Below are 16,562 nucleotides of genomic sequence, written 5' to 3' on the forward strand. Positions count from 1 at the left end.
AAACCTCTGCACCTTTCTGTTGAGCTGGGATGCCAACAGATCCACTTCAGGAATGCCCCACCAGAGACACAACTGATGAAACCCCTCCTGATGAAGGGACCACTCCCCTTGGTGCAACGCCTGCCGACTGAGGTAATCCGTCTGCCAGTTTTTTACCCCGGGAATATGTACGGCAGAGAGAGCTGGAACTAACCGTTCTGCCCACCTTAGAATGCCGGATACCTCCAGAGCCACCAGGAAACTTCTTGTGCCCCCCTGGTGATTGACATAAGCCACAGCCGTGGCATTGTCCGATTGATTGCACACTGGACACCCCTGAAGACGATCCATCCAATGTTCCAGGTGCCCACTGTCCAATACAAAGGGAGGAATGATTTGCTCAGCCGAAGTACCAGAGAACGAAGCCACCATATCAGGGACTCTTTAGTTCCTGGCTCAGCCGCATCGTATTGTCCAGAGCCTGCGGAGTCTTGTCCCACTTGGCCAGAATCTTCCTTTGCAGGGATTTCGTATGGAACTATGCAAACGGAACCACCTCGAAGGTAGACACCATCAGGCCAAGCACCCGCATGCAAGACCGGAGTTATGACCATCTGCTGAACAGCAGGAGACGAATCGCAGCCTGCAGTTTCTGGAGTTTGTCCAGATTAAGGAGCACTCTGACTAAGGCAAAGTTCAGAGTCAGACCCAGATAGTTAAGCTTTGTGGACGGAACCAGAGCAGACTTCTGAAAAATCAGAATCCAACCGAACTTCCTCAGAGTTTGTATAGTTATTTCCAGGTTTTCCACCAGAGCAGTAGGGGACTCCGCTCGCAGAAGGAGGTCTTCAAAGTAGCCATGTACTGCGATCCCCCCATTGGCATAACAATGCTAGCACCTGGGCTAACACTTTCGTGAAGACCAGAGGCGAGACCAAAGGGTAACGCCACAAACTGATAATGCTCCTCTCCCACGGCAAAGTGGGGGCAGCGCTGGTGAACAGCACATATTGGAATGTCAAGGTAAGCATCCTTGATATTGATTCCGTGCAAATGGACTCCATTCTAACTTCTGCACCTACACAAAGCAGTTCATTGCCTTGAGGTCCAGGATTGGACGCACCTTGCCTTCCTCCCTGGGAACTGTAAAGAGGTTTGAGTGAAAACCCTGAAAGCATTTCGATGCTGAAACTGGGACGATCACCCCTTGAAGTAACAGGTCTTGTCCTGCCCCAAACAGACCTTGTAAGTGGTCTGGGGACAGGTGCAAGTTGGAAGGAAAGAACCTTGCTGGGGGGTTTGCGGTTAGAGTGACGCTCTTGTAGCTGGACAATATGACTTCGTGGACCCACTTGTCTTGTACCAGGGAAGTCCACAGACCCGGAAACCAGCAAAGACATCCCTCCACCCCCCATATGGGTGAGGGGGCACCTTCATGCTGAAGGAGCCTTGTCCGCGGGTCTGGATAAGCCCGCTCTCGACTTGCCAGACCTAGTTCACTTGAATCCACCGGAGGCGGCCCTGAATGGCTTTGATCTTTTGTAAGTCGCCCCAGAGGGACGAAAAAACATATGAGCCGAGAGGGATGGCCCACGTCTACGACGAGGGTCCTTGTCCTTGGTAGCCTGCGGAAGAAAAGGTACTCTTCCCCCCCTGTGAGACCCTTAATGATGTCATTCAGAGTAGCTCCAAACAGGCGATCTCCTTGAAAAGGGAGATCAGTCAAAGCCTTCTTTAGGAGTTTGGTTGGCAGACCAGCATTTGAGTCAAAAAATATGCCGAAGGACCACTGCTGAAACCACAGATAAACTGCAGCCCCTGGACCAACTGGTCCGCCAGCTCAGCAGAGGCAAGGGGGAGCTGCTTCGGGACCACAAGGGGACATTTTGGCCATTACCACTCTTTAGCGACAATTCTGTCAAAACGGCGGGGAAAGGAAATACCTTTGCTGCTCTGGATGGTTTTTTTTTTTTTTAAACCAAACAAACGTTTATTGAGTTAAGCACTGCATATAAACATACAATAAATGGCATCGTCAGAACGTTGCATAAGTACAATATCACGGAGTCAAATATTTCAATAATACACACTGTGCAAAGGGCATGGTTATAACAATAAAGGAAAAACAGGGAATATAGCACTACCGTGTCAGAACAGGATTAGAAACTCCAGCACGGTAAAACATAGCATGGGTCATGGGCGCAGGCTCCGCGGAACAGTTGCATCATAAGGACACAGGTAAAAGACACCCAACCCCTCCTACGACTCGCACGTGTCGGGGGCCTCCAGCCACCTATCCCATATCTTGTTGTACCTCTTGGGGCATCCCCTATTAACATACATGACCTTCTTAAAGGGCAGGGTGGCACCAACTGCCGCCTTCCAAGCCGATAGGGAAGGGGGTGTAGACTGCATCCACTTCAGGGCTATCATTTTTCTAGCTGTGAACAAGGTTTCCCGGAGAAATTGAGTCATGGGTTTGTCTGCGTCAACCTCAGGAAATATCTCGAGGAGGCACAATTTGGGGTCCAGTGTGGTCGGGCATCCCATGCGGTCATGCAGGAACTGGACAACCTGTGTCCAGAACCCCTGCACAGCCGGGCAGGACCAGATCATATGACCAAAAGTGCCCGGGGAGTGAGAGCACCTCGGGCATTCCGAGGAGCGGGAGGAATCAAAGTGAGCAAGCCGCACAGGGGTGAGATACGATCTGTGGGTAATATAAATTTGAGTGAGCCTATCCGACAACTTGGGAGAGACCAGAGTGCAGGCCTCCAGAGCCTCATCCCACTCCTCATCTTTCAGCTCCCCAACATCGCCCACCCACGGCTCCCGCAACACGTATGCCAGCTCAGTCACCAGTTTAGAGCCCAGCATTTCATACAGCAATGAGATAAGTTTACGGTGCTCCTGTCCCCTAATCACATCTAAAATGTCAACCGATGGTGGGGCAGGGATCACAGGGGTGAATTGTCCTCTCAGGGCATGGGATAACTGTAAATAATAAAAATGCATGGAGTCCGGGAGTTGGAATTCCTCCCGGAGCAGGTGAAAGGACTTGACAGACCCGTCAGACACAACATGCGAGAACAGGTAAATATCTTTACGTATCCATATCTCAGGGTTAGGGATAAGAAGGAGCTCCGGGAGCTGACGGTTATACCACAACGGCGTCATGGAATGCAAAGTCGCATCCCCGGTTCTAGACATCGCCAAGTCCCAGACCCGCCTGTGATGAAAAGGCTCTGGATGGCTTTTAAGTGCCAAAGAGAACAGACGCCTTGGTTGCACCTTCAATTGCGTCCTCCATTTTTAATGTCTCATGTACAGATACAATCAGTGCATCCACCAGTGCCTTTATGTGTGCGGTTGCAGAAGTGGAGGAATCATTCTCACTATCTGAGAACAAAGGGCCCATGGTCCCAGACCCAGCAGAGTGTCCCACGTGCGTGGCAGCCAAACCAGATTCAGGATCTGAGGAGACAGATGAAGCACGGGGTGCTTTTTGCCAGCCCTTCGCCCAAAAACCTCCTCCACCCGGGACACAAGAGACTCCAGGACCGCCGTCAGTGCATCGATGGAAGGTTGGGACCCGGAGGGCCCCGCAGCCTCAGGGGGGATCGGGTGGGGAAATGTGCTCAAAAGACTCCATGAGTCAATAGGGGGACCCCATAAGAAAAGATGTAAAAACACTGCTAAGGGACACCCCCACCACTCCGGCAGTACCACTCGGTCGCCAGTAACAGAGCACCAAATTGATCCATAGCAGAGAGGGAAAGGACCCCACCAGACTCAACAGAGTCCGCACCAGGCGATATGGCACATAGAGATAACCAGACCGATAAGGGGGTGACTAACAGGAAGGAGGGAATCCCAGGGGTCCGACCGCTCCAATGAGGGGCAAAAGTACTCCCCAAAACCCTCCAAGGGGAGAGTGGGGTGGACAGTCACTTACCATACCAGGAACCAGGCGAGCACCGTCACACAGAACCTCCTCTCCATCAAAATAGGGTGGTGTCGGCCAGGTGGAACGCTGTGACTCAGGCCGAGACCCGGTCATATGCGACCTCCCGAGGCATTTACCTCACAGGCGAGCCCCCGTCTGGTGGGGCTATGACACGGCCGACCTAGCACGGAGCTGAAGGTCTGCGTGTGCGCTGACCAGACTGGGGTGACCACTGGATATAGATTATTCAGCCCATCGCCCAGTCCAGCAGTTGATTGTAGATCTCATAGGAAAAAACCAGGAGAAAAAAATATCTATCTTAAAAGAAAAAATTGACAGAAAAAGAGATCCCAGCAAGGAACTAGGTCCTTACTCCTGACTAGGCAGAAAAAAGTACTTATAGCAGAGAGAGGGATTATATCTCCTGGGACTGGCCATAGGTGTAGCCAGACTTTTTTTCTGCCTAGTGTCCTACTCCTGTAGGGGGCAGTATAACCCAATGGTTAAGACGATCAGGAGCTGTGTCCTTCAATGATCGAAAGTGAAAAATAAGCATTGCTCCAGCCAAAAAATGTTACTAGCCGTGTCAAAAGATAGAGTTAGAGGGAAACTTCTGACAAGGAAGCAGACAGTTTCTTTTGAACTGATCGTGTTATGTAAAATCACAGAAATAAATTATATAGCAGAACGGCACTGGTTGGCTGACAACAATGCTCTTTGGATAGGGATAATGAATGCGTATGGAGGAGCCTATAATTTGTTGTCCATGCACTTAAATTGTCATGGACATCTGGGTGGTCAGACTTGCAGATACAATGGGGTTGATTTACCTTAAACTGGAGTGTGCAACCCTGGACACAAAACAATCAGCTTCCAGTCAAAGCTTAATTGAAGAAGCTGAAGTTAGACGCTGATTTGCTACCATGCACATCTGCACCAGATTTTGTAAAGCAACCCCTATATGTCCTTCATTCTTCTATACTGGCCATTAAATCCATAAACTGGTTTGGGCATACCATGAAACTGTTCATGTTTAAACAGAAAGGGAGAAGAAGCAGGCTACAGGTACCACAGGTGTTTTATAACCTGTCCGCTCTAAACTCCATGATAAACCTCATCTAGTGGTTTCTCCTGCTGCTCCTCACAAATGTTGCTAGATGTTTATATTACCTCTGTTAAAGAATATGTAAACCAAACATTTCATATTTCTGATATGTGCCTGCTGTACTATGCACTTGTATGAAAAAAGTATCCTGTTCTCTTTGTAGTGCTTCCTTTGTGTGAAATCCCTGGTGTTCTCGTCAGTCACTCTGCTTTCCTATAAAAAAAACCCGACCACACTAAGCAGGAGAACACACCGTGGTCAGTCCCCTAGCTATGCTGGGAAGGAACTCAACCTGCTCTCCGCCAATGATCAGATTTGTCCTGACATGACCCCCTCCCTCGCACAGCCTTTCGCTGGAAAAATCAGGGTGCTGCTTTTTCTCCTCCACCAGCTATTATGCAGCTGAGAACAGAGGGAATGTGATCACTTATAAAAAAGGGGAGGGGGGGAGATATTTTTTTGTTTATTTTTTTATCTATACACAAATATTTTGCATTTCATTCTAATTTTAAATTGAATAATCGGATTTTTGTAAGATCTTACCGTAAAATCCTTTTCTCTTAAGTTCATTGACAGACGTAGTCTTCTTGATTCACAAGAACTGGGTTATGTTGTCTCCGCAGGAGCAGGACTAGGCAGAAAGAAAAAACGTTCTGGCTCCACCTTAGGGGCAGTCGCTGAGGGTATATCCTCCCTCTCTCTGCTACAAGGCATCAGTTCTGTCACAAAGCAGCAACAGAGAATTTAACCCAACCCAACTCAATGATAGAGGGGCGGGTACTACGTCTGTCAATGAGCTTAAGAGAAAAGGATTTTACGGTAAGATCTTACAAAAATCCGATTTTCTCTGTCGCTCATTGACAGACGTAGTCTTCTTGATTCACAAGAACTGGGACATCCAGAAGCAGTGCCACAAATGAGGGGTGGGATTGACCGAAATCAAAATCCAATCTAGAAGGCCCAACCGGTGCCAAACTAGAAGTTTTAAAGGCTCATTATAAACAAAGAATGAGACTCAAATGAAAATTTCCAACGGAAAAAAACCCTCGAGGCAGACCACTGGTCTCCTCAAATGGCGGCCTGCAAAACCTTGCGGCCAAACGAGGCATCAGACGATGCCATTACATCAACTTTATAATGTTTTGTAAAGGTATGCACCGACGACCACGTAGCCGCCTTGCACACCTGGACTACTGACGCTTGATGGCGAAAGGCCCATGACGCACTAAGTGCCCGAGTGGAGTGCGCCTTAACAGGGAACGGGGGCTCCCGACCCTTAATAGAATAAGCCTGTACCACCGTCTGTCTGATCCATTTGGAAATAGTCGCGGCAGATGCAGGCAACCCCTTTTTGGGTCCATCCGGGACCACAAAAAGTGAATCCGTCTTGCGAAACGAGTCTGTCGTTTTCAAGTATACCCTGATCGCCCGGACCACATCCAAGGAGTGAAAAGCAAACTCCCGAGGATGACTGGGCTTAGGACACAGGGAAGGTAATACAATTTCTTCATTCAGATGAAATTCTGAAACCACTTTTGGTAGGAAGGATGGATTCGGACGAAGAACCACCTTATCTCTATGAACCACCAGATATGGGGAACGACAAGATAATGCGGCCAGTTCTGACACCCTGCGTGCAGAAGTGATAGCCACCAAGAAGGCCACCTTCTGGGACAACGTAGGTAGAGGAATCTCCCTAATATCTTCAAAGGGAGGTTTCTGAAGAACCGACAATACTAAATTAAGAGCCCAGGGTGGTAACGGCGCGCGCACTGGCGGATCCAGATGTCGCACCCCCTGGATGAAATTCCGCACCAAGGAATGAGTAGCCAAAGGCTTCTGAAAGAAGATAGCTAAGGCTGAGACCTGACCTTTGATAGTACTCAAGGCCAGTTTCTGCTCAACCCCTTGTTGCAGAAAAGCTAATATTCGACTAACCGAATAAGACCGTGGACGGAACCCCAGAGGTTCACACCATGCAATGTAGGACTTCCATGTACGATGATAAATCTTTCTGGAAGTCGCTTTCCTTGCTTTAACTAGAGTAGGAATAACTGAAGCTGACAAACCCTTGTCCTTCAGCACCTGGGTCTCAATAGCCAGGCCGTTAAAGCCAGCGATCGTAAAGCAGGATGGAAGATCGGTCCCTGAGACAGTAGGTCCTCCCTGAGAGGAAGTCTCCACGGGACGTCCGCCACTAGTCTGACCACGTCGGCGTACCAAGCTCGGCGAGGCCAGTCCGGAGCTACCAGGATTACTGGAATTCCTTCCTCCTCTATCCTGCGAAGAAGTCTTGGCAGTAACCCGAGAGGAGGGAAGGCATACATTAGCTGGTATTGCCCCCACGGGGCGATCAGTGCGTCTGCGGTCTCTGCTAGAGGATCGCGGGAGCGAGCCACGAATCTCTGTACTTTCCTGTTGAATCGTGATGCCAACAGATCCACATCCGGGGTGCCCCACCGTAGGCACAACTGGTGGAAAACTTCTGGATGGAGGGACCATTCCCCCTGATCCAGAGTCTGACGGCTGAGATAATCTGCCTGCCAATTCTCCACCCCCGGAATGAATACCGCAGAGATAGCTGGAACAAATCGTTCCGCCCAGCGAAGAATGCAAGCCACTTCTTTGGCTGCTCGGACACTCTTGGTGCCCCCCTGGTGATTAACATAAGCCACGGCCGTGGCGTTGTCCGACTGGATCCAAACCGGGCTGCCCTGGAGCTGCTCGGTCCAGTGAATCAGACAAAGTTTGATCGCTCTCAGTTCCAATACATTTATCGGCAACCTGGATTCTTCCGGGGACCAAAGTCCCTGGACAGATAACTGACCGAGAATTCCTCCCCATCCGGATAGACTGGCATCCGTGGTCACTATCGTACAATATATTGGCAGAAATGACTTTCCCTGGCTGAGCATCGGAGACCGAAGCCACCAGACCAGAGACTCTCTGGTCTGTTTGCTCAATCGGATCCGATTGTCCAGGGATTCCGGATTCCGATTCCATCTGAGAAGAATCTCTTGTTGAAGAATTCGGGTATGGGACTGGGCAAATGGGACTGCTTCGAAGGAAGCCACCATCAATCCCAGAACCCTCATGCAAGTTTGAAGAGAAGACCAGCTGTTGGATAGTAACAACTGGACTGCTGATTGAATCTTCCGGAGTTTCTCTACCGGAAGGAAAACTCTTGACCTGACTGTGTCTAGAATTAGACCCAGATATTCGAGCCTCTGGGTGGGAACCAGAAATGACTTTTGCTGGTTCACCAGCCACCCGAATTCCTGTAAAGAAATTATAGTAATTTCTATGTTTTGTAGCAGAGTCTGAGGAGACTCTGCATGAAGCAGGAGATCGTCTAGGTAACCTAGAATCGATATGCCTCTTTGGCGCAGTAGTGCCAACATTGGGGCCAACACCTTCGTGAAGACCCGAGGAGCCGTGGCGAGACCGAAAGGTAACGCCACAAACTGATAGTGGTTCTCTTCTACGGAAAAGCGTAGAAACCGCTGATGTCCTGCGAAAATGGGAATGTGAAGATAGGCGTCCTTGATGTCTATTGACGCTAGGACATCCCCTGGATGCAGGAAGGCTGCTACTGTGCGAATGGATTCCATCTTGAATTTCCTTATGTTGAGAAAGGAATTGAGTGCCCTTAAGTCCAGAATTGGACGCACTTTGCCCTCTTTCCTGGGTATTGTAAATAGGTTTGAATAAAACCCTTGAAAACGTTCTGTCCAAGGAACGTGGACTACCACTCCTTGTTGTAGTAAATCCGTGACTGCTCTCCGCAGATCTTCTAAACGATCCGGGGATAGTCGGATATTGGAAGGGAAGAATCGCGCCGGTGGGAGAGATCGAAACTCGATCTTGTACCCTGACCTTATGACTTCGCAAACCCACTTGTCCGGGATTCTGGAAAGCCATGGATCCGGGAACCGGCGAAGATGTCCCCCCACCCCAATTATGGGTGGGGGCGCACCTTCAGGCTTTGGACGATTTATCTTCAGGTCTGGAGGGGGCGGGCTTTTGCTTGCCCGACCAACGTCCCCTGAAGCCTCCTGAAGGAGCTTTGGAGGACTTATTAATTTTTTCACCCGCGGGACGAAAAAACTTTTTGTGAGCAGAGAAAGAAGGCCCTCGTCTTTGACGAGTTCCTTTACCCTTAACGTTTTGCGGTAAAAAGGTGCTCTTTCCACCCGTGAGATCCTTAATGATCTCATCTAAGTTGGCTCCAAATAGACGCTCTCCTGAAAAGGGGATATTAGCCAATGCTTTTTTGGAACCTTGGTCGGCTAACCAACCTTTTAGCCACAGTGTACGCCTGAGAACCACTGCTAAAACTGATGCTCGCGCCAATAATGGAGTGGCGTCTAACGCCGCATCACACACAAACTGTAACCCTTGTATCATCTGTTCCAACAAATCTGATACCGCCTGAGGGACCTCTTCTAAGTCCCGGCGTAACCACTTGGTCATTCAGTTACAGTCTGCGAAACCAGACCAATAGCAATTATTGGTCTGAAAGCTGATCCAATCAAGGAAAACATGGTGCGAGACATAGCTTCTATCTTGCGATCCACTGGATCTTTAAAAGACGGAGCGTCTTCTAAAGGAATAACCGTGGCTTTATTCAATCTAGCAATTGGTGAATCCACCACAGGTGGTTCTGTCCATTTCTTAATGAGGGTTTCCTCAAACGGATAACGCCTGTTAATGCGTTTAGAAATAGCAGAGGTGCGTTTTGGCAGACTCCATTCTTCTTGATTGGATTGCCAAAACATTTAGGCAATGGAAAAACCTTCGCCACTTTCATGCATTTTTTAGTCCCAAAAGGGATTTCAGTTTCAGCTATTTCCGACGGAATACCCTGTAATCTTAAGGTTTCTTGAACAGATATAATGAGTGCGTTTACCAACGCTTCCTCTCGGGCTATGGCTGATGCCGAAACATCCTCCTCACTGTCTGAAGAGACAGTACCCGAGACACCAATCCCAGCTGAAGTACCTGCAACTGCAGAAATAGGCTCAGAGTCTGAATCCGAAGTTTCAGATAATAAAGGGTTAGGCGGGGGTCGCTTTCTTGCGCCCTGTCCCTGACAAGCCACTTCCACCTGGGACACAAAAGTTTCCATAATAGCTGACAATGATTCAATCGTAAGCGGGGTGCTGGAGGATCCTGCAGACACCTCGAGGGGATCCGGTGGAGATACATGAGTGACAGGGTCCATGTTAATTCAGGACACCTCTGCCAGAAAAAACAAAAAACTTTTTTTTTTTTTTTTTAAATCAAAAAAATACCTCTTTTTTTTTTTTATGTGTCTCCCCCTAGCGCAATAGCGCCCCTCAGAGTACCTGCTTCTCGATCCCCACAGAGAGAGAGAGGGACCCCCAAGGCTCACCACCCGATGCAGAGAAGTTTCCAACCAACTGCAGTCAGCGTCTGTCTTTTACAGACTGGAAAGAGCTGTGTTCGTTTTCCCGGGTAGAAGGACGTGGCTCCGCCCCCTGTGTACGCCTTCCGGCGTTCCCAGCTCTCCACGAGGTAGCTGGGCTCATCAAACATGCCCGCCCCCATACAGGAGACAATAGACTCCAAAAACATGGCGGCCGGCGTGACCTGAGGACATACATGCACCTGGTCTACGGCAAAATGGCGGCGGACCGCCGAAATCGTTTTTCCCAGCACATCCACCTGCATCTCTGCTAAGTGGCGGTTTATCGATCTGCAGGAGGTACACTACAATTAAGGTAGGATTATACCTCCTATGTCTGCTGTAATACTACAGTCTGCTGGGTAGAGTGTTAGCTCTCAAACCAAGTCCACTTCCCACCAAACACATACTGTATTTACAAGGGGGACTTTTAGTGTCAGATATATACTGACCATGTATGGAGGGGCCCATAATACATGCTGCCTCATAACGAGGAAAAAAGGGAACGTTTACTCACCATACCAAACCGACAGGCACCCTCTCTTCACAATACCCTCTCCACCGGGGTGGGGGGTTGTGGACCACTCCGGACGCCTCGACTCTCTGGTTCCTGGCGTCCAAGCGAGACTTTTAACTCGCAAGGTCAGTCCCTCCAATGGGACTCCGTCGCGGCCGACCCAGCGCGGAGCTCTGGTCTGCACGCGCTCGTAGGCAGAAACCGGGGTGACCACTGGATCTCAACATCCAGCCCGTCGCCCGGCCCCGCATACTTACTTGAATGTGTCGCGGCCGACCAAGCGCAATGCAATGGTCTGCGCGCGCTCGTAGGCCGGCTGGGGTGACCACTAGTGTCGCCCAGTCCGGCGTATTTGCTTGAAGATCTCACAGGAAAAAAACACTGGAGAAAACTGCCTAAAAAATATTTTTTCTAAGAAAAAATCTTGCCAGGACCCAAAAGATCCCAGCAAGGAACTTAGGTCCTTACTCCTGACTAGACAGAAAAAAACTGATGCCTTGTAGCAGAGAGAGGGAGGATATACCCTCAGGGACTGCCCCTAAGGTGGAGCCAGAACGTTTTTTCTTTCTGCCTAGTCCTGCTCCTGCGGAGACAACATAACCCAGTTCTTGTGAATCAAGAAGACTACGTCTGTCAATGAGCGACAGAGAAAGGTTATTTTACAAGACAGGGTTTACAATCACTTTAACTTTGTGACAACGAAGGGAAAGATTATTTAAACTGTTCTTGTAACCTGCAATTTGGTTTTAGGTCAAAATAATAATAAAAATGAATAAAAAATGTATTTCTCTCTCCACTACAGTATATGCAATTTCCCCTAGGTTTTGTCTCTAAAAATAATACAGATACAGAAAAATACCGGTTGATCTTCCCTGAAATCTGTGAGTTAACTTCCTGTTACAGCTGACAACTCTGCCCCTGCTGAACTAAAATTTAAACCAGTGCTGTCAGCCCTGCCCTGAGTTATAGAGGTAAGGAGAGGTAGAAGTGTTCTGTAGCCCAGCATGGGAGAACTGGGCAGGGCTGACCACACAATTTGATTTCAATGCAGCAGAGGCACTGTGTTTCGCTATTTTTTAAAATTTTGCCCAGGCACACACTATAAAGACTGATCCTTGTGAACATAAGCTGCTGCTGATCCAAGAAGTCGCCACAATCAAAGCTTAGCTCATCACAAATTCAGCCAATGTCACAGACTGTTGTGTAATTATCTCATCTCATATAAAAACCTTGTTGACCAAAGCGATCACAAATATATATATATATATATATCTCAATAAAATAAAACAAGACACTTACCAGAAAGTCTCTTGTAAGGCTTATTACTATTTTTGGTACCATTTTGATGCTTTTTATCTAGAGTATTGAGTCCCTTCCCGTTCAGTATCTTTTCAGGTGAAGGTGGCACAGGTTTCGGTACCACAGACTGTTTGGTGAGGGAGGACGTTGAAGAAGTTGCTGTGGTGGCTGAATTCATTTTAACATTGGCACCATCTGTTTTCACAAGATTTGGGATTTTCTCGAGGCTCACAACAGGAACAGGGCCACTGGAAAACAGAATGTTATGTTACATAGAGGCGACCACAAAGCATCAAACTATAAACCTATGAGAAAAGGCACCGCAAAAACACTTTGTGGCAAGAGGTGAACCATAACTGATATCAGTCAAACATGACGGATCCTTGCTGAAAAGAACGTATCGTTTTTTATCATAACACCACAGGTTTCTATGGTTCAGAGAAGTCATCAGGATAACAAAACTTGTGGTCATACAGGAACTCAAGTGAAAAGTCAGTTGGGCTTTAAAGCAGTTGTAGCATACACAACATACAGGTGTTGGCAAAAATGCACACTTTAAAAACCACAGCTTGAGAAAAAACATAATGACAGATAATAATAATGGGCAAGAAATGAAAGATGGCTCAAAGAAATCTACAAATGTATTATAACAGCAAAAGACATGTATCAAAAATAATTAATCAGACCCATGTTACTTAAACCTTTTTTTAAGTTTTGGATAGAATGGAGAGAAATCATAATACCTGTAAGGATTTTAATGCTGCCCATGCCCCTGTTAGGGAGATTCTCTAGTTGTCCTTTTTACGGTTGTCACCAAAAGTGAAAGTAAATGAAAATCCTAAATTTTGAGTTGTCACCAGAACAGAAATAGAGGGGGGGGGGGGGGTCTTCCGATGGGAGCCCTAGTACTAGTAACCCCCCTCCCTGGTAACAAAAAGGGATTCCCTCGCTTTGGAGAGATTTCCCCCCACTTTTCCTGCTTTGACTATGGGACAGGAAGTGAAGGAAAATCTCCCCAATGGTAAAGGAGGAACAGGGTATGTTATAACCCTCCCTTACTCTACCTCTAAAAAATAATGCCTTTAGCATTACTTTAATGTAGAAAAACACATTTGACCTAATATTTTGGAACTAATCTTTCAAGTCATTTTAAATATTAACCACTTCCTGTTCAAGGCATTTTCTAAATTATTCACACACATTAAAATCAGCTAAACAATTACTTAGAACATTATTACAATATTATATTTTTTGGAAAGCAGAGGCTGCAGAAAACAAAATAGTCGCTGTTGCAATTTTTTTGTGTTACGTGATATTTTTGCAGTGGTTTCCCAAATGCAAATTTAAGAAACAAATGCATTAAAATGAATTTTAGCACACAAACACATTATAATACCCAATTCTTTTGTAAAAATATAAAAGATGAAGTTGCTTTCGAGTAAATAGACACCAAATATGGCAAGACTCAAAATTGGATGCAACTGCGTAACTGGCAACAAATTACGGTACCTAAAATTTTTCATAGGTGACATTTTAAAAGCCTAAACAAGGTGCAATCACTGTCTACCTATGTGCAGGTTTGCAATTAAGTGTAGAGGGGGGTGTTGTTTAAAAAAAATGAACTATTTTTATTCTGTTCATTTTTTTTTTTTTTTTACACTTGAGTTTGTTTAAATTTAACTTTATTACTACCACAAGGGGGTTAACAAGCCTCAAATGAATATTATGCAGTGACAGGTACTCTTTATGGAGACATCAGGGGCAGACATGATCTGGTAATGCATACTCAGTGAACTGCAGCCATGATTTTGTAATGCGCAACTAAAACACTGCACATTATCAATGTTGCAAATCTCAGCGCAGCAGCTGGTAAAAATTTAATATACTAATCACAGTCATGAAAAGCAGCGCTTACAAAACTATTGCAAACAATAATAATCACTATATATATATACACACATACACACACACACGTACACTATAAAGGGTCTTAAATAATCCCCACATCCAAAAGTGTGAAAAAACTGTGTTCATTTTCTGCTTAATATCCAAAGTGATGATCACGTGTACCCTTACCCATCAAAACTGCACTCACTGGCAGTTGTGAACTCCAAGTTATAGGCAGGTCAGTATGTGCATTTATCATCTATTCATACACTGGAAGGTTGTTGTGGTCCACCACAATTCACAATGATCAGTGGGATACCTGGTACATGTGACCCCAGATGATAAGCAGGTCAATGTGCAGACCAAAACTCCACTGATCCGCCACAGGTTAGAAAAATTCCCAAAAGACAACATTGCTTCCCATAGTGTAATAACATTGTAATAAAATAAAATGTCATGTGAGTGTGTAAGGTCACCGCTCAACGCATTTCGATGTCCTCACTCACATGGCATGCTGATGAGGTCTGCTGGCACTCTGCAATCTGTTGGAGGGATAAGGATTACACTGATCTCTCCCAGAGGCCACATAGCAGCTTTATTGTGTGATTAGTCTAGTGCTTCTTAACCACTTTTAAAGTAGTTGTATATTCAGAAAGTTTTTTATCCTAATGCATTCTATACATTGAGATAAAAAAAACCTGTGTGCAGCAGCCTCACCAGCACACAATACTTACCTGAGCCCCATCTCTACCCAGCAATGTGCATGAGTCCCTCAGCTATCCAGGACTCTCCCTCCTGATTGGCTGAGACACAGCGGCGACGCTATTGGCTCCTGCAGCTGTCAAAGTCAGCTAGCCAATCAGGAGAGAGTGGGAGCAGGGTCAAACTGCAGCTTCCTGTCTGAATGGATACATGGAGCTGCAGCTCGGCACAGGTGCCCCCATACCAAGCTGCTTGTTGTGGGGACACTCAATAAGATGGAGGGGGCAGGAGCAGCGAAGAGGGACCCGAGAAGAGGAGGATTCGGGCTGCTCTGTGCAAAACCAACTTCACAGAGGAGGTAAGTATATTTGTTTTTGTTTTTTTAAAACGAGACTTTACAATAACTTTAATATGTGAATAGGTCTCTTAGTGATTTTTTTTTAAATTATTATTACACAATAGGAGGCAATTAAAAAAAAAAAAAAAAAAAAAAACCCTAATTTTTATATAAAATTGGGTCTCAGTGATATTATTCAAATCTTATTACAATACAGGAAGCAATTTTTTATTTTATTTTTAAAAACAAGCCTGTCCACCAAAAGTGGCAGTTATAGGGTTGAGACAAATCATTTACCACTGACTCACTGGGGTGCTTACAATGGTCACCCTTTTATGTATGCAAAACCTTTATCCCAAAAGAAAAAAACTGTTGCTATAATTGCTTAAAAAAGTGTTATCAAGAGTTCAGCTTTAACGACTTGCTGCCCGCTCCATAGCAGATTTACTGCTACAGTGAGACTCTCCTGTGCAGGATCACGTGTGTGTGTGTGTGTGTGTGTGTGTGTGTGTGTGTGTGTGATTCTGCACTTCCACCTGCAGAGGGCACAGCGTGCTCCTGCTGGCGGGCAGCTTCTGCCATAATTATTCACTGGATGTCCTCCGGCACCTGCCGATCATTGGTGAAACACACAGAACTGAGATTTGCTTATGTAAACAAAGCAGATCTCCATTCTCAAAGGGGGGAAGGGATTGATTTTGTTTTTCTGCAAAGCAGGGAATAAAATCAATCTCTTTCCCTAGTAAAAACACCTAACACAGTAAACAAAAGCACTGGATGGGCAAACAGTTAACCTTTTGATCGCCCTAGAGGTTTAACCCCTTCTGAGCCTGTATCATTAGTACAATGACAAGTCATATCTTTAGCACTGTTCACTATTAGGGTCACTGGTTCCCTTAAAGTATCATTAGTGTCCGCTAACATTACTAGTATCAAAACAAAAATCCATAAACATATACCATAGTTTGTAGATGCTATAACATTTGCATAAACTGATCAATATACACTTTAATTTTTTTTTTTTTTAATCAAAAACATGTAGCAGAATACATATTGACCTGAATTTATAAAGAAATTATATTTTTCAATGTTTTTATTGGATAGGTTTTATTGCAGAAAGTAAAATATATTGTATTTTTTTTTTTTTTCAAATTTGTTGTTTTTTGTTTATAAAAAAAACTGAAAATTGAAGGATTAAAAAAGAGGTGCATGGAAGCCAGCCAGCCCCCAGTCTGATGTACTCACCTTCCAGTCTGCCACCAACCAAGTAGACCTGTCTCACAATATAAATAAAGAACAGGGGTTTAGTTGACACGCATTTGCAAACGCATGTGTAAGCTGAGAAGCATACACCTCCATCCC

At 46.1% G+C, this 16,562-nt stretch overlaps 1 protein-coding gene across 2 annotated transcripts in view; it reads right to left on the minus strand.

Moving 5' to 3' along the window:
* ATXN7L1 (ataxin 7 like 1) overlaps positions 1-16,562 on the minus strand; it is a gene marked incomplete at its 5' end in the record, with an annotated part of 229,740 nt that overhangs the window by 61,081 nt on the left and 152,097 nt on the right. For both annotated transcript variants that reach the window (XM_082254713.1, XM_082254712.1), the window contains one exon: positions 12,275-12,522. In XM_082254713.1, the coding sequence (XP_082110839.1) occupies positions 12,275-12,522 (248 nt within the window). The remainder of the gene's footprint in view (positions 1-12,274; positions 12,523-16,562) is intronic.

Source organism: Pelophylax lessonae, assembly GCF_965119305.1.
Source record: "Pelophylax lessonae genome assembly, chromosome: 4".
NCBI lineage: Eukaryota > Metazoa > Chordata > Amphibia > Anura > Ranidae > Pelophylax > Pelophylax lessonae.